This window comes from Pristiophorus japonicus, chromosome 1, assembly GCF_044704955.1.
Source record: "Pristiophorus japonicus isolate sPriJap1 chromosome 1, sPriJap1.hap1, whole genome shotgun sequence".
Lineage (NCBI taxonomy): Eukaryota > Metazoa > Chordata > Chondrichthyes > Pristiophoridae > Pristiophorus > Pristiophorus japonicus.
In genome coordinates, this window is record NC_091977.1 from 319,143,869 (window position 1) to 319,169,485 (window position 25,617).

At 44.7% G+C, this 25,617-nt stretch overlaps 1 protein-coding gene across 3 annotated transcripts in view; it reads right to left on the reverse strand.

Moving 5' to 3' along the window:
* The window catches only part of LOC139272262 (zinc finger protein 236-like), a 229,206-nt gene that overhangs the window by 162,800 nt on the left and 40,789 nt on the right, over positions 1-25,617 (reverse strand). For all 3 annotated transcript variants that reach the window (XM_070888579.1, XM_070888578.1, XM_070888580.1), the window contains exon 2: positions 18,188-18,345. In XM_070888579.1, the coding sequence (XP_070744680.1) occupies positions 18,188-18,345 (158 nt within the window). The remainder of the gene's footprint in view (positions 1-18,187; positions 18,346-25,617) is intronic.

A 25,617-nucleotide genomic window follows, 5' to 3' on the forward strand; every position in this document is an offset into this window, starting at 1 on the left:
AACACAATTTCCCGACTAATAAGGATTTCCCTCAGTTCCTCCTCCTTACTAGACCCTCTGACCCCTTTTATATCCGGAAGGTTGTTTGTGTCCTCCTTAGTGAATACCGAACCAAAGTACTTGTTCAATTGGTCTGCCATTTCTTTGTTCCCTGTTATGACTTCCCCGGATTCTGACTGCAGGGGACCTACGTTTGTCTTTACTAACCTTTTTTTCTTTACATATTTATAGAAACTTTTGCAATCCGTCTTAATGTTCCCTGCAAGCTTCTTCTCGTACTCCATTTTCCCTGCCCTAATCAAACCCTTCGTCCTCCTCTGCTGAGTTCTAAATTTCTCCCAGTCCCCGGGTTCGCTGCTTTTTCTGGCCAATTTGTATGCCACTTCCTTGGCTTTAATACTATCCCTGATTTCCCTTGATAGCCACGGTTGAGCCACCTTCCCTTTTTTATTTTTACGCCAGACAGGAATGTATAATTGTTGTATTTCATCCATGCGGTCTCTTAGTGTCTGCCATTGCCCATCCACAGTCAACCCCTTAAGTATCATTCGCCAATCTATCCTAGCCAATTCATGCCTCATACCTTCAAAGGTTACCCTTCTTTAAGTTCTGGACCATGGTCTCTGAATTAACTGTTTCATTCTCCATCCTAATGCAGAATTCCACCATATTATGGTCACTCTTCCCCAAGGGGCCTCGCACAACGAGATTGCTAATTAATCCTCTCTCATTACACAACACCCAGTCTAAGATGGCCTCCCCCCTAGTTGGTTCCTCGACATATTGGTCTAGAAAACCATCCCTTATGCACTCCAGGAAATCCTCCTCTACCGTATTGTTTCCAGTTTGGCTAGCCCAATCTATGTGCATATTAAAATCACCCATTATAACTGCTGCACCTTTATTGCATGCACCCCTAATTTCCTGTTTGATGCCCTCCCCAACATCACTACTACTGTTTGGAGGTCTGTACACAACTCCCACTAACGTTTTTTGCCCTTTGGTGTTCTGCAGCTCTACCCATATAGATTCCACATCATCCAAGCTAATTATTGCATTAATCTCCTCTTTAACCAGCAATGCTACCCCACCTCCTTTTCCTTTTATTCTAGCCTTCCTGAATGTTGAATACCCCTGGATGTTGAGTTCTCAGCCCTGATCATCCTGGGGCCACGTCTCCGTAATCCCGATCACATCATATTTGTTAACATCTATTTGCACAGTTAATTCATCCACCTTATTACGGATACTCCTTGCATTAAGACACAAAGCCTTCAGGCTTGTTTTTTTAACACCCTTTGTCCTTTTAGAATTTTGCTGTACAGTGGCCCTTTTTGTTCTTTGCCTTGGGTTTCTCTGCCCTCCACTTTTCCACATCTCCTTTCTGTTCTTTTGCTTTTGTCTCCTTTTTGTTTCCCTTCGAGGGCTGCTACGCGGGTTGCGACGAGTGTCGACCCTTTATATCAAAGGGCCCGCTCGTGGGAAGAGAAGCCTTCCCATTTTACCCTTCAATTTGACGCTGCGAGCAGAGTACAAGAACTTCCCGAACAGAACAATGATCCAGCTGTTGGGGTAAGTATGTTTAATTTACCACATTCAAGTTAGAGCTGAGGCATTGTAAACCGGAAGGGAAGGACATCTGTACAAAGAACCATCTATAGCAGGTCCCAGAAGGATGGAGACAGAGGACAGGAACAATCTAGGGATGGGAGGGGGTTAAAAGGCATACTCTGATGCGCATGGCAGTGCGATGGTACGACACAAGGGAAGACATATGGACGAGACCTATTGACCCAAGCGGTACGAGCGCATGGCGCAGGGACAAGACATATTGACCTGGGAGCATGGCAGTACGGGCGTACGGCGTAAAAGGAAGAATTATAGACGACGTCCCCGCAGAGACGAGACATATTGACCCAGAAGCGTGGCAGTACGAGTGTACGGCACCAAGGGGAGACATATAGACGACGACCTGCATCCCAAAAACGAATTAAAGGGAATGCCCAAGGCCCCTACACCTTCCCCAAAGTAAGATGGGTAACCCGGCTAGTAACAAGGCGAATAAAACCAATGAGGGAACAGGAACCCAGGCCAGCAAAAAAAAGGAAGAAGAATGTAACTGGGGACCAAAAGGGTCTCTACTAAATTTGCTGGGCAAAAAATACGCAACATTAATGGAAGAATTGAAATGGAAAGGGTGGCAGCCCAAGGATACCCCCGATAGACAGAATAAATGGTGGGATAGTCAGACCAAACACAAGGGTGAAATGGCCCAAGTAATTATCCTTACCTGTTACCGGGAACAGATAAAAGAAATAGATACCCACACTGAATTGATTCAGGAATTAAAAACTAAAATAACGGAATTAGAAAAGGCTGTAAAGAAGAACGGGCAAACCCTACAGTGCGCATCAACAACACCCGACCCAAAAATAACCCTCCCAGTACCCCAAATATACCCCTCCCTGAAAGAGGTACAGGCAGGGGAGCCCGAAGATAATAACGGGACCCAGGAAGGGCTCCTGGCATATGACAGGTACGTACAGGCAGCTCCCGTCCGTACTACCACCGTCCCTGCACACGGGCAGCAACCCGCTCACGTCACCATACAAGAAGTTCCCCTCATCCCGCATGAGAGACAGACACTGCTAAAAGATTTACCCCACCCCCAAACCAAATGCAGAAATACAGAATTCTGGCAAAAGGTTGAGGAAATGTTCGATGCACATAATCTAACCCTAGGAAACGTACACGGTCTGGTAAAGGCCAAAACCGGTAATGTAAGCTGGCAAAGGGCTACCCAAGCCGTGCAAAACGGCAACTGGATAACGATGGGAAACCCGATGCAAACTAAGGCACAGCGGATACTAGACCTCAAGCACGGGATGGATGAATGTTGGGGACCAATAAGAACTAATTGGAGCAGGATATTAAAAATAATATGGAGTTAGATGTAGTCCTTACTACTAGGGGGATCAAGGTGTATGGCGAGAAAGCAGGAATGGGGTACTCCATTCCTGCTTTCTAATTGAACTCATTGAATGGTGGTGCAGGCTCGAAGGGCCGAATGGCCTACTCCTGCACCTATTTTCTATGTTTCTATGTTTCTATGTAATCCAAAACCGAACAAAACTGTAGGGGAATATGGAGAGCAGAAATGGCTCGAGTACAAGGACCACTCCGGTGCTAACAACCCCGATAAAGAGGACGTGGCATTTTTAGAAGTGTTTAAGGATAGACTGGGGGAGACACATCAAAAAATAATTAAGCTGGGATTCAAGATAGGAGATGATTATGATGAAATCTTAGAATGGGCACAAAACGTGGAGGAATTAAAGGCCGAGCAAAAGGAAAAGGTGGCCAAGATAGTGGCGGCAGCATTAGTGACGGGAGAAAAGGAAGATAGGGGGGATCTCCGCGCAGCCCCCTTGACGTGTTACACATGTCATCAGGACAGGCATTTTAGCAGAGATTGCCCGCAAAGGGAGGCTGAAAAAGGGACGGATAGACCCAGGTGCCGTAATTGCAACAAACTGGGACACTTAGCAAAAAGATGCTGGGCAGTGGGAGGCGGGGCAGCAGGGAAGGGCCCACAGCAAACCAGAAAACAGACAGGGACGCCCATCACGCATGAGGAACTGATGGAAATTCTCCGACAAACAACACTGCCAGCCCCACCCCCTCCGGAGCCACCCTCTAACGAGAATCTCAATCAACTTACTTAAATTGGCCAGTACCCGCTAGGGGTTACCGGCCCCCGAGGGAAGGTAGGGACGGTCGACGCTAGATCCCCATATATTCATTAGTGCAGTGTTAGGGGGCCGGCAGTGCAACATGCTAGTGGACATGGGAGCATCGGTATCCATAATTAATTTAGACCTCCCTGTTACAAGAACCACAGTTAATATTCAAGGGATAGGAGGAGGATCCAAAAAAGCGACATTAAGCAAAGTAGTACTGTTAGAGATACAGGGAATAATGATACCCACCCAAATTTGATGCTACCCTAACCCAGAAGGCACCATACTAGGGATAGACACCCTGAGGGAAGTCGGGGCACTTATCGACCCTCAGCGTAATCGGATAATATGGGGAGAGAAACATCAGACCCAACAGAAGTTCGATTATCCGGGACATCAGCAGCAGCGAGTAGCAAGGATTGTCCCAATACAGCCCGAGTGGGAAACGAAGGGCGTGTGGGGCAGCGTATGCCGACTATACCCGGCTCTGTGGGCACAGCACAAACAGGATTATGGGCTGGCCCGAGTTGACCCTGTCAAAATTCCCAGGCCGGTACATAAGGCCCACAGAAAATATCCTTTAAAACCCGAGGCTGAAGCAGCCGTCCACCAAATAGTGCAAGAATTAGAAGCACAAGGGGTGGTAAAGCTAGTAACTGCCACCACTAATTCACCGGTGTGGCCGGTAAAGAAACCCGACGAAACCTAAAGGTTCACTGTCAGCTACACAGCCCTGAACAAGGTCACCCCAAGGGAACATCCAATTGTGGTGAGCCCATCCACTATTTTCAATGGTCTGAACCCAGAACATAAAATCTTTACTGTACTCGATATAGCGAACGGATTCTGGGCTATACCTTTGGATGAGGAGTCAGAGAGGAAGTTTGCCTTCACTGTAAAGGGGAAGCAGTATATCTGGACCAGGGTGCCGCAAGGGTTTCACAATAGTCCGGACATATTCCACTGCGCATTGTCAGGAATCCTGGAACCCCTGGACGTAGGAGAAGGAAGCACTATACTACAGTACGTGGGCGATATTGTTATCGCTTCAGGTACTGAGCAACAACACATGTTGGTCCTAACTACAGTATTAGGGGTCTTACAGTGCTCAGGGTTGAGGGCAAATTCTTGGAAAGCCCAGGTGGGAAAGGAGGTTACGTACTTGGGATATGTAGTAGCCCAAGGGAATAGACGGATGCCCGCAGATCGGAAGGAGGTTATTGGAACAATGCCTAGGTAAAAGGGGTCCAACAAGTATTGGGACTATTTAACTATTGCTGGAACTTTATTCCGGAGTATGCGGAGATAGCCCAATCGATATAGGACCTAGTAAAAGGAGGAAGGCCCTCCCAGGAGCCCGTCGACTGGGGTAGCCCCCAGGAGGCACCGTTTATACAACTGAAGCAAGCCCTTATGAGTGCACCCGCCTTGGGATTGCCGGATCAGAATAGACCCTTCCACCTGTATATGTACCATAGTGAGACCCATTGCAATGCGGTGGTAACCCAGGAACACGGGGATAAGCAAAGGCCCGTGGCATACTATTCCATGAAACAAGGACTGATGGCCGCAGGGCTGTCCCGATGTGTCGCAGCTCTTGATTGTGCGGCGTGGGCCGTGAAGGTCAGCGAGCCCATAGTGATGACCGGGCACATACCCTCGTGGAATTACTTAACGTAGGAAGGTTAAGAGCCATATCCAACGCACGGCGCGCCAATTGGGAAGCGATGCTCTTACCCCCAAACGGCGCCGTGACTATAATAAAGGTCAATGGGAATAACCAGCAGGATGGATAGTCACCGAAGGTAAAGAACACCAATGTGGTCTCACAGGAAATGAGGGGGAAGGGAGTCACATTAGCGAAACTCCGTTGAAAAGGCAGATATGGATCTCTATGTGGATGGATCCCGTCGATATGCAGACGGAACCCCACGTACAGGATGGGCAGTGGAGGACAACAATGGACAAATCAGGAAAAGGGGACCCTTAGAGGGAAACCTATCGGCTCAGGTAGCGGAATTGGTAGCTCTCACTGAAGCATTAAAACTAGCAGCAGGGAAAAGGGTCAACATTTACACCGATAGCCGTTACGCCTTCGGGGTGGTACATGATTATATGACCACTTGGAAGAGGCGGGGTACGTGACATCGGGAGGGGGATCCATTAGGCACGAAGAGATAGTTAAGGAATTAGTAGAAGCATCCCTCCTCCCTCAGGAATGTGCAATGATAATAATTAAACCGCATCTAAAGATCACGGACGGACACCAGCAGGGAAATGCCTGGGCAGACGAAGCTGCCAAACAGGCAGCCGAATTAGATATGACTAGTAACGCCCCGATTGGCTCACATATTACCCAAACGGAGGAAGTAAACATACTCAAGATACAGGGAGAATCCACCCCGCAAGAAATAGAAGGGTGGGAACAGAACGGAGCTAAAAGGGGGGGGGGGGGTGCGAATGGTGTTTGGAGGAAAAATGACAATGTAGTGGCCCCGGAATGTATCCAACAAAACCTATTGAGTCTCTACCACGGATACACCGATACCGGTAAGACCGGCATGGTGAACTCCATGTCACGATGTTGGTGGTGGAAAGGAATGGGTAGAGACATAGAAAACCATTGGAGGAAATGTATAACATGCGCTAAACACAACCCGGGGAAAAAGATAAAGGTCCGACTGGGACACCAAACTCGCCCAAAGGGACCCTGGGAAGCCTTACAAATAGACTTTACTGGGCCACTGCCTAGCCAAAGGGGAAAAATGTACTGTTTGGTTATAATAGACCAATTTACAAAATGGGTAGAAGCCTTCGCCACTAGAAACTGCACCGCTGATACCGTGGCTAAGATCCTGGCTGTGGAAATAATACCCAGGTGGGGAATGCCACCACAGTTGGACTCAGACCAGGGTTACACACTTTATGGGAAAAATCATGAAGCAAGCTTGCGCCCTGTTAGGGATTAATCAAAAATTCCACATCCCATACCACCCCGAGTCTTCCGGATTGGTAGAGCTAATGAATAGGACCTTAAAAACAGCACTGGCTAAGGCAATCGAGGAGACCGGACAGGGGTGGGTTGAGTTACTACCACGTATCCTAATGAAATTAAGAGCTACCCCTAACCGGACTACCGGACTGACCCCCTTTGAACTAATGACAGGAAGAGCTATGAGGCTGCCAGAAGTGCTAGTTACTGGAAGTGATGACGTAGGGCCCTACAAGGCTAAGATACGGAGGTTCGTGATGGAATTCTATAAACAATCACATGAATTACGAGAACAAGCCAGAGACCAACAAATTATTAGGGATCTAGAAAGGGACACGAAGGAACAAAGGGTTCAGGTACCTCAAATAGGGAGCCGGGTCATGGTAAAGACAAATCCTGAAAGACCCGGATTCTCACCAAAATGGGCCGGACCCCACCAGGCGATTATGGTTAGTGACATATGCGCTTGCATAGACATAGGAGGTGTTGGCAAATGGAAACACTGGACCCAGTTGGAACGATTTGGATCCTAACCAACCGGTGGCCACCAGAAAACGTTGTGTTTTACAGGATCCTATCTCCCCTTGGAGCCGGAACATCCACTGACGAAGAAAGTAACGGACCTCAAGGCCTATATTATAAGACGTCGGAAAATGTTAGCCGTGATCCTGATTCAAAAACCCTAATGTTGGTAGTCGGCACAACGGTAGATTTAAATTGTAGCATTGGACTAACGGGCATAACACAACATAAGAGAGATTCCAACCAACAGTGGGGGTGGAACAATAACAAGGGCATAACATCAGCAGTAAATGAGACCGCAGTATGCTTCGTGTTAGAAGAAGAACGCGGAAGTTGCACTCGTAGGGAGGGGATACAGGTACGGTGCACACCCGTCTTCACTCAATTCTCGGGAAGGCCACGACAAGGGGATACCAGGGGGAAGATATGTCCGGCCTCCCCGTGCGTGGATACGGACCAGTGGTGTTGTGACTTCCTTGTCCGAGATAGACCCCCTACTGCTGCCCGGACAACCATCCTGGGGACAACCAACTCTTCCCAGCACAACCATGCAAGTCCCCCCCATATACCTGTCCATAAAGACTGGAGCCAAAGGGGGGCTAGTAATAAAGGAATTTAAGGAAAGGATATATTTTGGGATGCGCAGCGACTACTTACGCTAATCTGAAACCTAACGGATATCATCCTTCCTAGCTTCTGTGGGAATTAAACTATAAGTCTATACCAAAACCTGACAACGAATCCTCGAAGGCCCAGAATCCACTACCCTGAGATTTGATGTCAGAAAGGGAACAGAACAAAGTCGAACAAAAAGGGGAATACTGGAAACACTAGGCACGGGTTATGCAGCAGGGGTTGCGACGATGAATTCCATAGACCTGTATGCAATAGACGACCGGGTTAACATCTTAACGCAAATCTTAAGGGGTTTATTGGGGAGGGAAATAGATAGCCAAGCCCTACAAGCGCAGTTGGGAGATGGCTCGGAAGGGGAACTGTTACAAGTAGTCCACACATTACAGGAACATGCCAAGACCATAAATTTGATCCACGCAATGGGGAACGACCTAAGTAAATGATTACAAGCTGAGATAATTTGCTCCGGGTATGGGGCCTGGATACTGAGTGAGGTACAACATAATATGGAGCAACTCCAGAATGGGTACATACCAGATTGGATCCCGAATGGCATATTTAATAATTGGACTCTAGACAAAAACATGAACATGTGCGAGATACGGAAAAATAGTCACGCATGGGTGCCAAAATTTAGATGTATTACTGGACATGTGAATATGATAGGATTCGTGTTATCAATAACATAGTATAACGTAACAAAGGGAGACCCCTTATACCAAACCGACAATATCGGTGAAGTAAGAAACCGAACACGGTTGCGTTACCAGCAACCTCCAGACAGGTGATTAAAATTAACAATAGTACCAAAGGCATTGACATAACCGACTGCTATAAAAATAACCAAGTGGTTTTATGTCAAGGTACGCTAAGAATGACGGATGATGATTGCGGATTCCACAAAACAAATGGATGCATGCTGAGTATCACTCCTCTCGAACGCGATTCCGAAACAATCGCTACTCCACAAGGGAATGGAGATTGGTGCGTGAGCATAGGAGCAGCCAACCTGACAATTAAGAACAGGGGAGGAGTCACCCCCTGTGTCATCACCAACCCTAACTTCTGTTTCAGGCCCATAGGAAAAATAGACATAAATGGATACCACATACATCCCGAGACAACGGAAATTATCCACGGAACGATCACGGATACCCTCCGAGAAGGGTACAAAGAGGCGGTATGGGAACCACAAGGAAAACAGATACCCGAATTAAGTGAGGAACAATTACAATTGGCGCAAGGAATCCAAAACCAAAGATGACAGTATATCCGGCTGATGGAAGAAATAGACAACCTACAAAGAGACACTAACATGATGCTGGCCGACCAGCCTTGGTACTCAAAACTGTGGAACATTGGACTTAATATTAAGATCCACCCATGGATAAGGATTATTTCACATGTACTTGTAGTAACACAGGGCCTGGTCCTGATGGTACTGGTATGGTTAACCTGTGCACGAATTAAACAGGCCAAACGACACGCTAGGGCACGCACTATGATTAAGACAATAAGGGACGAAAATTTAAACAGTCCTGCAGGAAGGACTTACCTTATATAGCCCTGCGGGAGAAGTCACAGGAGGTTCTGAAGTTTGGGAGATGGCCACCCAAGTGATCGGACATATCTGGAACATGCCCACAGGGAAGTAGTTTCCGGGGAATATGGCCTACTTGGCATATAGCCAAGGGCCAAAGGGGGGAATTGTAAGAGAAAAGTGGCAATAGGGGTATAAGCGAAATAAGGTTTAAAGTGCCGGCTTCTACATTGGCTCAGCATAAGGTGCAGAAGGTCTGTGGCTGACCTCACATTCTAACATGTTCCAGCACCAAGGACCCAAAGGCCTCTGATTCAACATTGATGTACCAATACTAGATAACATTAAGGTACGTCCAGTCTGACAAGATAAGACTCTGTGAAAAGACTCTAAACAGACTTTTAGGCGCCACGTACGATCAGCAAATTCTAACCCAATGAGGTCATCCCAGTTAAGATTTAAAAGTCGTCTTGAGATCTTGTTCTGTCAATCCAAAATATTACTAATAAGGTAACGCAATTAGAGATCGAGGGAGGTCGTACCGGGGGGGCGAAGGGATTTATGAAATGTATAAATGATGTACAATTTTGCTATTCAGGGAACATCTCCACTCACAGGTGGCTGTGATGAGAAGTGTTCCCGGACGTCCGTAATTAAAGATCGTTAGACCTTGCCATTCGTCTCCGTCTAATACTTCGAGGGCTGCTACATGGTTGGGATGAGCTTCGACCCTTTATATCGAAGGGCCCGCTCGTGGGAAGAGAAGCCTTCCCATTTTTCCCTTCAATATGATGGGAGTAGCGAGGCCACGCAAGATGGCAAGGTCAAGGGGGTGGCCGTGAATATGGGTTGGGGAGTTTACATGGAGGGAGAGATTAAAAGAGGATAGGAGGATAGTGAACTCAGAGGACCGAGTGCATGATGAATTGAGATGGAGGTTGAAATCACCAAGGATGAGAAGTCACTTGGTGCAGAGACTGAGGGAGAAAAGCAGTGAAGATATCTCGGTGACAACATTTTTATGGAACTTGGGTGGGCGGTAGGGAACTAGGATTTTAAATGAGAGGTGAGAGGGGTGGAACAAGGAGAGATGTTCAAAGGAGAAGTGCCAGAGGAGTAGGGGACAGACCAAGATGTGATTTGGTGATAAGAGCCACACTGCCATCGCGACGGTCTGGGCTGGGCAAGTGGTGGAAGGTATAGTCAGGCGGGGAGGCTTCATTCAGGGGGCAGGTGTCATCACCCCTCAGCTAGGTTTCCATCAAGGCCATGATGTCAATGCAATCATCCACAATAAGCTCATAGATGGCAAGGACCTTGCTCACAAGTGAACGGACATTCTGGAGGGAGATGCAGAGATATAGCTGATCTGCTGCCAGAGTCCACAGGGTCAGCAGGGGTGAGTTTGACGGGGAGAAGAAATGCAAGATTAGCCCCCTACAGGCATGCTGGGCAGGGAGATAAGAGAGTAGGATGGGGCAGTCGGGGTTTCTACTCATATGGAGGCAGCAATGAGTGCCTCGATGGATCCTTCGCAGGAGGCCAAGAGAGGCACAGACAGAAGCTGTAGGCTCATCTAAGAGGGCACGAAGCCTGCAATGGTGGCAGGAGAGTAGGAAGGTCGAAGAGTAATAAAGGGTTGGGGTAAGGATTTGGGAAGGCAGAGTACCTGAAAGGGGAGAAATGAAAGGATGCATGACGACAGGAGAGAGTGGTCAAGGAGGGAGAGAGAGAAAAAAAATGGGGCGGAGCAAGGAAGGAGAAAAAAATGGAAAAAGAAGTGATGGCCTCGGATCCGGAGCGCACACGATATATGCACACGAATGGACACAGGAAAAACTCAATTTACCTAGGCCTGGTTATATATCAATTATTAGGATACATATATGCTGGTAGTAACAGGGAACAGATAGGAGACAACTGGAAGAAATCCAGAGTTAAAGTCAGAGGTCCCGTGGTGGGATAAAGTTGGCGTAGGTCGAGTGGAGTCAGCACGGAGCATCGACAAACTGTTGTCCAAGTTCGGAGACAGATATACCGGGCGACTGAAATCCAGAAGCTATTTGAAAGGTAGAGAATTGGAGGATAGAGCTTACTTTGTGGGAATGAAGATCCAAGAGATGTGCAGAATGGGTTGCAGGGCAGAAAGATGATGGCAAAGTTGTAGGTGACCAAAAGAAGCGGCGGAGAAATATACTTCAGTGTAGGAGAGTAAAACACTAGCCAGAACTAGACTGCAGCTGAAAAACCAGTAGAACCAGTCAGCCAGTCACAGGCTCAGCAGGTTACAGCAATACTGTGCGAAGGGCTGTAGCTGACCAAAGTTACTTTAAAATTTGAGCAACAGATCAGAGACACAGCAGATGAGTTTTATGGTGTAGTAGACTGCAGAAGCATAGTCCTGATGGCCAGAGAAGTTCAGGAATTTGGAAGCCAAATTTAAGAAGAGATCCAGGTGCTCAGTGAGAGAAGCAAGGGGGGGTGGGGGGGAATGGCAGTATATGTTTGTATATACAATTGCTGTGTCAGCTGTGGCTCAGTGGGCAGCACTCTCGCCTCTGAATCAGAAGGTTGTGGGTTCATGTCCCACTCCAGGGACATGAGCACAAAAATCTAGGCTCACAGTCCAGTGCAGTGCTGAGGGAGTGCTGCATTGTTGGAGGTGCCATTTTTTGGATAAGACGTTAAACCGAGGCCTTGTCTGTCCTCTCAAGTGGGCGTAAAGGATCCCATGGCATTATTTTGAAGAAGAGCAGGGGAGTTATCCCTGGTGTCCTGGTCGATATTTATTCCTCAATCAACATAACAAAAATAGATAATCTGGTCATAATCACATTGCTATTTGTTGGGAGCTTGTTGTGCACAATTTGGCTGCCACGTTTCCCAAATACAACAGTAACTACACTTCAAAAGTACTTCATTGGCTGGTGGGCGTAGTCTATAGGCCCCCTAACAGTAGCAACTTTGTTGGTCGGAGTATAAACCAGGAAATAGTGGGGGCTTGTAAAAAGGAAACAGCAATAATCATGGTTGATTTTAACCTCCATATTGATTGGACAAATCAAATTGGTCAGGGTAGCTTTGAGGAAGAGTTCATGGAGTGTATAAGGGAAGGGTTCCTTAAGCAGTATATAACAGAACCAACCAGCGGGCAGGCTATCTTGGATCTGGTCCTGTGTAATGAGACAGGATTAATAAACAATCTCCTAGTAAAGGATCCCCTTGGAATGAGTGATCATAGTATAGTTACATTTCAAATTCAGATGGAGGGTGAGAAATTTGGATCTAAGCTTAAATAAAGGAGACTATGAACGTATGAGGGCAGAGGTTGGCTAAAGTGGACTGGGAAAATAAATTAAAGTGTAGATGGTTAATGAACAGTGGCATACATTTAAGGAGATATTTCACAACTCTCAAGAAAAATACATTCCAGTGAAGAGACATTCCAGTAAAAGAAAAGACAGCCATCCGTGGCTAACTAAAGAAATAAAGGACGGTATCCAATTAAAAACGGCATACAAAGTGGCCAAAACTAGTGGGAGGACAGAAGATTGGGAAGCTTTTAAAAGCCAGCAAAGAATTACTAAAAAAAGATTAAGAAAGGGAAGATAGACTATGAAAGTAAACTTGCACAAAATATAAAAACAGATAGCAAGGGTTTCTATGGGTATATAAAAAGGAAAAGAGTGGCTAAAGTAAATGTTGGTCCCTTAGAGGAGGAGACCGGGGAATTAGTGATGGAGAATATGGAGAACGCAGAAACTCTGAACAAATATTTTGTATCAGTCTCTACGGTAGAGGACACAAACAATATCCCAACAGTGGATAGTCAAGGGGCTATAAGGGGGGAGGAACTTAACACAATCACAATCACTAAGGAGGTAGTACTCAGTAAGATAATGGGACTAAAGGCAGATAAATCCCCTGGACCTGATGGCTTGCATCCTAGGGTCTTAAGAGAAGTAGTGGCAGGGATAGTGGATGCATTGGTTGTAATTTACCAAAGTTCCCTGGATTCTGGGGAGGTCCCAGCTGATTGGAAAACTGCAAATGTAACACCCCTATTTAAAAAAAGAGGCACACAAAAAGCAGGAAACTATAGACCAGTTAGCCTAATATCTGTGGTTGGGAAAATGTTGGAGTCCATTATTAAAGAAGCAGTAGCAGGACATTTGGAAAAGCAAAATTCGGTCAGGCAGATTCAACATGGATTTATGAAGGGGAAATCATGTTTGACAAATTTGCTGGAATTCTTTGAGGATGTAATGAACAGGGTGAATAAAGGGGAACCAGTGGATGTGGTGTATTTGGACTTCCAGAAGGTGCCGCATAAAAGGTTACTGCACAAGATGGGGTTGGGGGTACTATATTAGCATGGATAGAGGATTGGTTAACTAACAGAAAATAGACGGGATAAATGGTTCATTCTCGTGGTGACTAGTGGGGCATCGCAGGGATCAGTGCTGGGACCCCAACTATTTACAATCTATATTAACGACTTGGAAGAAGGGACCGAGTGTAACGTAGCCAAGTTTGCTGACGAAGCAAAGATGGGAGGAAAAGCAATGTGTGAGGAGGACACAAAAAATCTGCAAAAGGACATAGACAGGCTAAGTGAGTGGCAAAAATTTGGCAGATGGAGTATAATGTTGGAAAGTGTAAGGTCATGCACTTTGGCAGAAAAAAACAAAGAGCAAGTTATTAATTAAATGGAGAAAAATTGCACAGTGCTGCAGTACAGCGGGACCTGGGGGTACTTGTGCATGAAACACAAAAAGTTAATATGCAGATACAGCAAGTGATCAGGAAGGCCAATGGAATTGCAAAGGGGATGGAGTATAAAAGCAGGGAAGTCTTGCTACAGTTATACAGGGTATTGGTGAGGCCACACCTGGAATACTGCGTACGGTTTTGGTTTCCATATTTAAGAAAGGATATAGTTGCTTTGGAGGCAGTTCAGAGAAGGTTCACGAGGTTGATTCCGGAGATGAGGAGGTTGACTTATGAGGAAAGGTTGAGGAGGTTGGGCCTCAACTCATTGGAATTCAGAAGAATGAGAGGTGATCTTATTGAAATGTATAAGATTATGTGGGCGCTTGACAAGGTGGATGCAGAGAGGATGTTTCCACTGATGGGGGAGACTAGAACCAGGGGGCATAATCATGGAATAAGGGGCCGCCCATTTAAAACAGAGATGAGGAGGAATTTCTTCTCTCAGAGGGTTGTAAATCTGTGGAATTCACTGCACCAGGCAGCTGTGGAAGCCGGGACATTGAATAAATTTAAGACAGAGATAGGCAGCTTCTTAACTGATAAGGGATTAAGGAGTTATAGGGAGCAGGCCGGGAAGTGGACCTGAGTCCATGATCGGATCAGCCATGATTGTATTAAATGGCAGAGTAGGCTCGACGGGCATTATGGCCTACTCCTGCTCCTATTTCTTATGTTCTTATGTATGTAAAGCTCTTTGGGACATCTGGTGGTCATGAAAGGCACCATAGAAATCCAAGTCTTCTTTTCATATCAAATATTTTTTTAAACTACGAGCAACTCGCATTCTTATTACTGAATAAGCAGCCGAAGCAGACGTTGGCCATAAGCCAAATTCCACTTTCCACACTGTATGGTATAGTGAAACACAATACTGAGCAAATCACTGCAGTTGACTGGGAGGCAAGATGGAAAGTAGATGGTGTGTGCTGTCTCAGGGCAACCCAATTTTGGAGCAGAGACTTAAAGCAGGTGTTGAGCCCCTTACTTGTAAATGCAAAGGCCTAACACCTGCTTCAGGCATCGGTAAAGAGTGCCTCATTTATCCTTTCCCAAAATGGTTGGGGACTTAGGAGACCGCTTAGCGCCTGAAAAATGGCTACTACGCGACCCAATTTCTAGGCCAAGATATTATTTTTCTACTATTTTTCCCTTTTGCACCTCCCCCATACAAAATGCTAAGTAGGTATAAAATTTCACTAAAGTTTCAAAAATTATGAGCAGACAATGTTAATGGCAAGACTTCCTTGTACAATTTAATGTTATCTTTTGAACATAACAATAATGTAAGAAAGCATGGAATAAGATAAAGGACAGTCGGTCATCAAACTCACTCACTGCATAGATCATGTTCAATCTACCCAGTCATGGACTGTACCTCAGCTATTCAATCTTCTGAGGTAATGCTTCCCGGTCTCGAAATGGTTGTCGAGCAGAATATTTGTACATCCCCACATCTTCATTACGCAAGCCTGGCAAGCTCCAGTTCACCAACACTCCCCGGGCCCACACAGCACAGGAACTACCACATCCCATGCTGTGTTCGATTATCTGGTTCTGTTGCTAACCAGATTTTTACTCAGATTCTTGTGAAGGAGTTAATCAACACAGCATCAACCGCTTTTATTGGCTGTCTGTTTCGCATACCCACTATCCTTTGGAGGAAAAGAGGCCTTCTAATCTCTAGTCTCATTTGACATTCTTTAATTTTCAATGCTCTGTTTTGTTACTCAGAGGCTTACTCAAATAGCTTGCTTACATCTATATCTCTCAGCATTTTAAAGACCCAGACACCATCCCACTCCAAACACCAAACACCTCAATCTTATTTTCTCTAACAAACAAAACAATCTTAGCTTTACAAGTCCCTCCAAATATAAAACCCCAAGGCCCAGAATTATACCTCTTTCCTCCTCTGAAGCATCTCCAATGACGCAGTGTTCTTTTGAAAGTAAGGTGACCAAAATTGCACACAGTATTTCAAATATGACCTCCCCCGGTGATGTATACAAAGTTTAAACAACTACTTCCAATTTATACTCATAGGCTGTTGAGGCCTAGCCTAAGATCTAGCTGCATAAAAAGTTTGTCACTCTTATAGATTGTTTTTTTTATATCTCTGGATATCAGTGCTCTGAATTTCTGAGGGATTCTCCCAATCTCCAGTCGCAACTTTGACGATACCCAAAGAAAGGGGCTGTACAGCCGTGCTTAGCCATTTATGCCATTTCCTCAGGGGGTCTGTCGAGCTCCTGCTGAGGACCACTGTGCAAATTCCAGGTGTAAGCTCTCATTCTCTTCATCACAGCCTTTCTTGTTTCTCTTCCTATTTAACCAATACTACCATGGTCATCGCTCCTCTGAACATAATTCTCTTGTTTATCTCGCGCCCCAAATGTATTATTTTACAGTCTTCTTCCTCCCAGCATAAAGACTCAATGAGACAGCCTCCTACTTTAACTCAGTCTCTCCTCAAAACTGTAGAACTTCCATGGCTCCCTTAGTCTTCCTTTTCTACACCAATCTGCAGGCTTTTAAAAGCTAAGCTTGGCGTCACCTCACCATTGCATCCCTATTTGCCTCATCTTCGGCTATCTTTTCAAATCTTGGTCGTATCTCACATGATGGGCCTTGACTGTTCGCATAGGTTTATGTCAAAAACTGATCCGATTGGCTGATAACAGCTGGAAACTTTTGCTGAATGCAATCATGCCTAATCCTTTTTGTCCACTTTTGCTAACACTCCATCATGTACACGATTATGGTTTCCTGTTCCAATATGTATTAACTTACCATTTATCGACATTAAAATTCATCAGCTATTCTTTAGTCTTTGTGTGTTACTGAAATGATGACATCTATTATGCAGCTAAACTGCCATGTGAAAATTACAAAATGATTGTCCTGGGGACAGAGGGAAGAAAACTATCTCTCCCCTCAGACATTACTTTCAAATTTGTATTCCAAACATTATGCTCCTGTTAAAAAAAATTTAATCCTTTCCTCCTTTTCCTGTTAATTTCCTCCCCTTATTTCCTCCTGAAGACATTGTTTTTTTTTTGATTGGGTAAAGAAAGAAAAAGACTTGCATTTATATCGCACCTTTCACAACCTCAGGACGTCTCAAAGCACTTCAGCCAATGAAGTACTTTTGAAGTGTATTCACTGTTGTAATGTAGGAAACAGAGCAACCAATTTGCACACAGCAAGCTCCCACAAACAGCAATGTGATAATGACCAGATAATTCATTTTAATGATGTTGATTAAGGGATAAATACTGGCTGAGACACCGGGGATAACTCCACTGTTCTTCTTCGAAATAGTGCCATGGAATCTTTTACATCCACCAGATGGAGGGCCTCGGTTTAACGTCTCATCCGAAAGACGGCACCTCCGACAGTGCAGCACTCCCTCAGTAATGCATTGAATTGTCGCCTTAGAATTCTGGGCTCTGGAATGGGACTTGAACCCACAAACTTCTGACTCAGAGGAGATGGTGCCAACAACTGAGCCACGGCTGACACTGAGGGAATGCAGGTTACTACCCAGTCCCTGCCCTCACCAGATAGCCATTAAACATGCGAGAGCCTGGACACAGAATGTTACCAGGCTATTTAATCGCAGACAAGGCCAGTCCCGTCTTCACTCAATGTCTGCATTTACACATTTTTAGCAAACGTTAGGAGAGGTGACCCTGGTCAAGCTCCCCCCTCCCTGACTCGAGGCCATTGAGGCCAACTGCAATGCCACCCGAGATCAGCTAACTCAACAAAAATAACAAAACCGAACCTGGACCCTTCCCAGTCTGTATGCTTCCACTGCATACTGCCTTAACCAGGGAGCAAGAGAAACTTATTTTATCTTTTGAATATTTGATATCGATACCATTGTTTTTATGATGTTATTTAAATAAGCTCGCCATTGTATGTAATTTGAGGGCCTTTGAATTTTGAAACCATTGAAGGGGCAGAAATAAGTGTACTTACTTTGTCATTTTCCTCATGCTCCCGCAGGTGGCGCTGTAATTGATTGTACTTGGGAAAGGTTTGAAAACAAACATCACATTTATGAGCACCTCGGTACTGAGAGTCCTGGGGCTCAAGAAACCCATTTGCATTGTCTGCATTCAGTTCCAGCAAGTTATCTGTAAAAGTAAAGCAAAAAGTGTTAACAAGATGCAGCCCCAGTATTAATGTATAAAAAGCAAAATGTTGTGGAGGCTGGAAATCTGTGTATATATTTTTAGATCAAAAGTACTCATGTAATGTTATCTGAAGTCATGTTAGTAACAGACTATGAATCATAGGCTGAAGAACTGTTCCAAACTAACGTTTGTTCTCATAAGGTATACCCAGAGTTACTGATCAAATGCTACACCTAATCCAGTTTTCAAACTGTAAAGAAAACTTGCTTTCATCCACTTTTTTCTGTTTTCTTCCTCCTCTCTTGAGGGCATTAACTCATGCTGCGACACATCTCAGCCATATAGCCATATAGTTATTCATTTATGAGCCTAAACAGTCAAGTTAGCAGGCTACTCCAACACAGGGGTTTAAGCCATCACAGCCAAGCCCCAATATCATCTTGCCTGACTTCCACATGTGTACTTTCAGCGGGGGTTGCTCGACAGCAGTCACGAGCTGGAACTCTGAGCTAAACCAGAGGGTTGAGACCAATTGTGGCACTTATTTCTACCATGATTTAGACAAGCTTGCTCAGCATAAGGACTTCCTGATCTGTACGGCTCAGCAACTCAATGTCCTTAACCAGCTAAGCTGTAATCAACTGTTAGTCTATAAAGATCCACGACACTAACCGGTTTCGGCTTACTCTGTGCACCACACTTTTTTGGAGAGGGTACAGAAGAGATGAGGGGTGAATTGGCTAGGATAGATTGGCGAATGATACTTAAGGGGTTGACAGTGGATGGGCAATGGCAGACATTTAGAGACCGCATGGATGAACTACAACAATTGTACATCCCTGTCTGGCATAAAAATAAAAAAGGGAAGGTGGCTCAACCGTGGCTATCAAGGAAAATCAGGGATAGTATTTAAGCCAAGGAAGTGGCATACAAATTGGCCAGAAATTGCAGCGAACCCGGGGACTGGGAGAAATTTAGAACTCAGCAGAGCAGGACAAAGGGTTTGATTAGGGCAGGGAAAATAGAGTACGAGAGGAAGCTTGCAGGGAACATTAAAACGGACTGCAAAACCTTCTACAGATATGTAAAGAGAAAAAGGTTAGTAAAGACAAACGTACGTGCCCTGCAGTCAGAATCAGGGGAAGTCATAACGGGGAACAAAGAAATGGCAGACAAATTGAACAAGTACTTTGGTTCGGTATTCACTAAGGAGGACTCAAACAACTTTCCGGATATAAAAGGGTTCAGAGGGTCTAGTAAGAAGGAGGAACTGAGGGAAATCCTTATTAGTCGGGAAATTGTGTTGGGGAAATTGATGGGATTGAAGGCCGATAAATCCCCAGGGCCTGATGGTCTGCATCCCAGAGTACTTAAGGAGGTGGCCTTGGAAATAGCGGATGCATTGACATTTTCCAACATTCTATTGACTCTGGATCAGTTCCTATGGAGTGGAGGTTAGCCAATGTAACCCCACTTTTTAAAAAAGGAGGGAGAGAGAAAACAGGGAATTATAGACCGGTCAGCCTGACATCGGTAGTGGGTAAAATGATGGAATCAATTATTAAGGAGGTCATAGCAGCGCATTTGGAAAGAGGTGATATGGTAGGTCCAAGTCAGCATGGATTTGTGAAAGGGAAATCATGCTTGTCAAATCTTCTGGAATTTTTTGAGGATGTTTCGAATAGAGTGGACAAGGGGGAACCAGTTGATGTGGTGTATTTGGACTTTCAGAAGGCTTTCGACAAGGTCCCACACAAGAGATTAATGTGATTGGGGGTAGTGTGCTGACGTGGATTGCGAACTGGTTGGCAGACAGGAAGCAAAGAGTAGGAATAAATGGGTACTTTTCAGAATGACAGGCAGTGACTAGTGGGGTACCGCAAGGTTCTGTGCTGGGGCCTCAGCTGTTTACATTGTACATTAATGATTTATACGAGGGGATTAAATGTAGTATCTCCAAATCTGCGGATGACACTAAACTGGATGGCAGTGAGAGCTGCGAGGAGAATTCTATGAGGCTGCAGAGTCACTTGGATAGGTTAGGTGAGTGGGCAAATGCATGGCAGATGAAGTATAATGTGGATAAATGTGAGGTTATCCACTTTGGTGGTAAAAACAGAGAGACAGACTATTATCTGAATGGTGACAGATTAGGAAAAGGGGAGGTGTAACGAGACCTGGGTGTCATGGTACATCAGTCATTGAAGGTTGGCATGCAGGTACAGCAGGCGGTTAAGAAAGCAAATGGCATATTGGCCTTCATGGCGAGGGGATTTGAGTCCAGGGGCAGGGAGGTGTTACTACAGTTGTACAGGGCCTTGGTGAGGCCACACCTGGAGTATTGTGTACAGTTTTGGTCTCCTAACTTGAGGAAGGACATTCTTGCTATTGAGGGAGTGCAGCGAAGGTTCACCAGACTGATTCCCGGGATGGCGGGACTGACATATCAAGACTGGGCTTGTATTCACTGGAGTTCAGAAGAATGAGAGGGGATCTCATAGAAACGTTTAAAATTCTAACGGATTTAGACAGGTTAGATGCAGGAAGAATGTTCCCAATGTTGGGGAAGTCCAGAACCAGGGATCACAGTCTAAGGATAAGGGGTAAGCCATTTAGGACCGAGATGAGGAGAAACTTCTTCACCCAGAGAGTGATGAACCTGTGGAATTCTCTACCACAGAAAGTTGTTGAGGCCAATTCACTAAATATATTTAAAAAGGAGTTAGATGTAGTCCTTACTATTAGGGGGATCAAGGGGTATGGCGAGAAAGCAGGAATGGGGTACTGAAGTTGCATGTTCAGCCATGGACTTATTGAATGGCGGTGCAGGGTCGAAGGGCCGAATGGCCTACTCCTGCACCTATTTTCTATGTTTCTATGTTTCCATGTACTATTCTATGATTAATGCGTGTACTAAAAAGACTAATGGTAATGCTTTCATTGCCATACAAAACTCACTTTTAACAATATAACCATTGAAACAAGGATTAAATAATATAACCCATCTATCAATCTAAACGGTTTGAATATTTTACTGTAGATTCTGTACTGGGGTATTTTTGATAATCAAACCACTGACAAAACAACAAACGCCTTTTACAATTAAATCCAACTCACTTTTTACCCAATGAAGAAAGATTGTGTTACAGACATTTATAAATATATAGAAATACATTACAACATTGAAACAGGCTATTTAGCACAAATAGTCCATATCATGGATGAATCTACACTGCCTCTAATATTTAGAACATAAGGTTATTGTCTTTGGACCCCATCATGAACTCCGTTCCCTTGCCACTGACTCTGTCCTCCTTCTTGGCCACTTGCTTTGGTGGAACCAGACCATGCAAAACCCTGGCATCCTGCTCAACTTAGTCCCTCAGTCTCTTGAGCGCTCAGTCATGCATTTTATAGACCGGTCAGCCTGACCTCAGTAGTGGGTAAAATGATGGAATCAATTATTAAGGATGGCATAGCAGCGCATTTGGAAAATGGTGACATGATAGGTCCAAGTCAGCATGGATTTGTGAAAGGGAAATCATGCTTGACAAATCTTCTGGAATTTTTTGAGGATGTTTCCAGTAAAGTGGACAAAGGAGAACCAGTTGATGTGGTATATTTGGACTTTCAGAAGGCTTTCGACAAGGTCCCACACAAGAGATTAATGTGCAAAGTTAAAGCACATGGGATTGGGGGTAGTGTGCTGACGTGGATTGAGAACTGGTTGTCAGACAGGAAGCAAAGAGTAGGAGTAAATGAGTACTTTTCAGAATGGCAGGCAGTGACTAGTGGGGTACCGCAAAGTTCTGTGCTGGGGCCTCAGCTGTTTACATTGTACATTAATGATTTAGACGAGGGGATTAAATGTAGTATCTCCAAATTTGCGGATGACACTAAGTTGGGTGGCAGTGTGAGCTGCGAGGAGGATGCTATGAGGCTGCAGAGTGACTTGGATAGGTTAGGTGAGTGGGCAAATGCATGGCAGATGAAGTATAATGTGGATAAATGTGAGGTTATCCACTTTGGTGGTAAAAACAGAGAGACAGACTATTATCTGAATGGTGACAGATTAGGAAAAGGGGAGGTGCAATGAGATCTGGGTGTCATGGTACATCAGTCATTGAAGGTTGGCATGCAGGTACAGCAGGCGGTTAAGAAAGTAAATGGCATGTTGGCCTTCATAGCGAGGGGATTTGAGTACAGGGGCAGGGAGGTGTTACTACAGTTGTACAGGGCCTTGGTGAGGCCACACCTGGAGTATTGTGTACAGTTTTGGTCTCCTAACTTGAGGAAGGACATTCTTGCTATTGAGGGAGTGCAGCGAAGATTTACCAGACTGATTCCCGGGATGGTGGGACTGACCTATCAAGAAAGACTGGATCAACTGGGCTTGTATTCACTGGAGTTCAGAAGAATGAGAGGGGACCTCATAGAAACGTTTAAAATTCTGACGGGGTTAGACAGGTTAGATGCAGGAAGACTGTTCCCAATGTTGGGGAAGTCCAGAACCAGGGGTCACAGTCTAAGGATAAAGGGGTAAGCCATTTAGGACCGAGATGAGGAGAAACTTCTTCACCCAGAGAGTGGTGAACCTGTGGAATTCTCTACCACAGAAAGTAGTTGAGGCCAATTCACTAAATATATTCAAAAGGGAGTTAGATGAAGTCCTTACTACTCGGGGGATCAAGGGGTATGGCGAGAAAGCAGGAAGGGGGTACTGAAGTTTCATGTTCAGCCATGAACTCATTGAATGGCGGTGCAGGCTAGAAGGGCTGAATGGCCTACTCCTGCACCTATTTTCTATGTTTCTATGTTTCTTCAATGTCTTCCTTGCTGACTTGTAATCCTTCACACTCCATGAACTCCCAACTTGTGCAAAACTCACTGCCCATGGCTCGCTGGTCACTAAGTCCACATGCCCATCACCACCATCCGTGCCAACATACACAGGTTCCCTGTTCACCAACACTTAAATTTAAAATTTCATCTTTTACTTCAAGTCCCTCCACTGCCTCCATTCACTTTACCTCTAGCCCCACATCCCCTCCAGCACCCTATGGTCTTCTGAATAAAAATTCAATAATATTTTAAATAATTGAGATCCAAGTACAAACGGTTTAGAGGAACGCAGCAGGTGGGAAGAAGCAATCACTTGTTAGATTTGGTCAAAATCCCAAAGACAAGAATAAAAAATAAAGACAGTCTCTGATGTGCCTGTATTTTCAAAATTATTCTAATATCTAATTCAGGGGTTGCAGCAAAAACCAACAATGATAGCACTGCTAGTCCATTCTTTAGAACACTGAACAAGTAAAAAAGGACAACCTTGAACTTTAAATACACTCATAACAACAATCTCCAAATGAAATTGCTGCACTACATCATCATACTAACATTCAGTTCAATAGGTTCTCTGCAGTCAAATAGCACGCCTGATATATTTGCTCATCGTTAAATGCATCAACACTGTTGAGTTTGCATTCCATCTTACCAAATTTCAACAATGTGGTGGTTTTATCAACGTTTTTAGAGAGTTTGGATTTTCCCAGTTGTCAATCCTGACATCATTCCCCAACTATTTGTCCATCATTTATGAGTTATTATATTACTGAGTAACTTGGTTCTTAATCTTCCTACAGTTAAGGAGGCATGGATCTTTCTTTAGCACTAGAGTAAACCTGCCACGCGTCATTTATGTTGAGATGATTACACAATCATGAGCTGTAATGACAATTTTATGATCGATTGATGCATTTGACTCACTTTAGATCAAGTGCATGAGAGCAGGTTTAATTTTATAAAAAGTTTGCCCAACCAATTTGATTTTTTTTAAGAATACAAAAATGTTGCAATAGACTATTTACCCCAATACAAAACTTTTCTTCTTAAAAAGCTACTTCGTATTTAAACTAATGAAACATTTTGTCACTTGTTAAAATTTAGTCTAAAAATACTAGAAATTTAGTGACACAACCTCTGCAAGTATATATCATGCTTTTAGAAAATCAATAAGAGCTCAATAGAAATGACCTAATAAAACAATTTTAACACAACACAGTACAGTACAGGAATGTGTGTCAAGGTTAATTTTGCAGCAGAGTTCTGTAATCGGCCATGCCTGCAATGTACAGGATTCAAATAACTATGCTGCCACTCGAGGTCTATTGAAGGAAAGGGTATGGCGTGTCTCAGGTTTGTCCTATTGACCCCTGCAGACAGAGACTCTTTTTCTCAATGATCAAGCAGCATACCGAAAGAATTGTGCTGTGCCATGCCAAAACAACAGTGCTTTGCAACTGAGGCTGTGCACAAACAATAGAATACAAGTTCAAGCCCATGATTTCTTGCATGGTATTTTTAAACGTCAGCTGCACTATCTAACAGAGGAACCAAATGAGGGCCTGATACAGATCAGCACTGACAAACGTTGCCCTTATTGTTATTGTGTCCCACCCTCCTTTACCCTCAATGATTATCTGTCCCACCTGTGACAGGGACTGTGGTTCTCGTATTGGACTGTTCAGCCACCTAAGGACTCATTTTAAGAGTGCAAGCAAGTCTTCCTTGAATCCGAGGGACTGCCTATGATGATGATGTGTGCTACTGGAGCACATACAACATTTAGAAAGAAACAAAAGACTTGCATTTATATAGCGCCTTTCGCAACTTCGGGACATCTAAAAGCGCTTTACAGACAATTAAATACATAAGAAATAACAGGAGTAGGTCATTTGGCCCCTCGAGCCTGCTCCGCCATTCAATATCATGGCTGATCTGATCATGGACTCAGCTCCACTTCCTCGCCCGCTCCCCATAACCCCTTATCGCTCAAGAAACTGTCTATTTCTGTCTTAAATTTATTCAATGTCGCAGCTTCCACAGCTCTCTGAGGCAGCAAATTCGACAGATTTACAACCCTGAGAGAAGAAATTCCTCCTCATCTCTGTTTTAAATGGGCGGCCCCTTATTCGAAGATCATGCCCTCAAGTTCTAGTCTGCCCCATCAGTGGAAACATCCTCTCTGCATCCACCTTGTCAAGCCCCCTCATAATCTTATACGTTTCGATAAGATCACCTCTCATTCTTCTGAACTCCAATGAGTAGAGGCCCAATCTACTCAACCTTACCTCATAAGTCAATCTCCTCATCCCCAGAATCAACCTAGTGAACCTTCTCTGAACTGCCTCCAAAGCAAGTATATCTTTTCTTAAATATGGAAACCAAAACTGCACGTAGCATTCCAGGTGTGGCCTCACCAATACTCTGTAT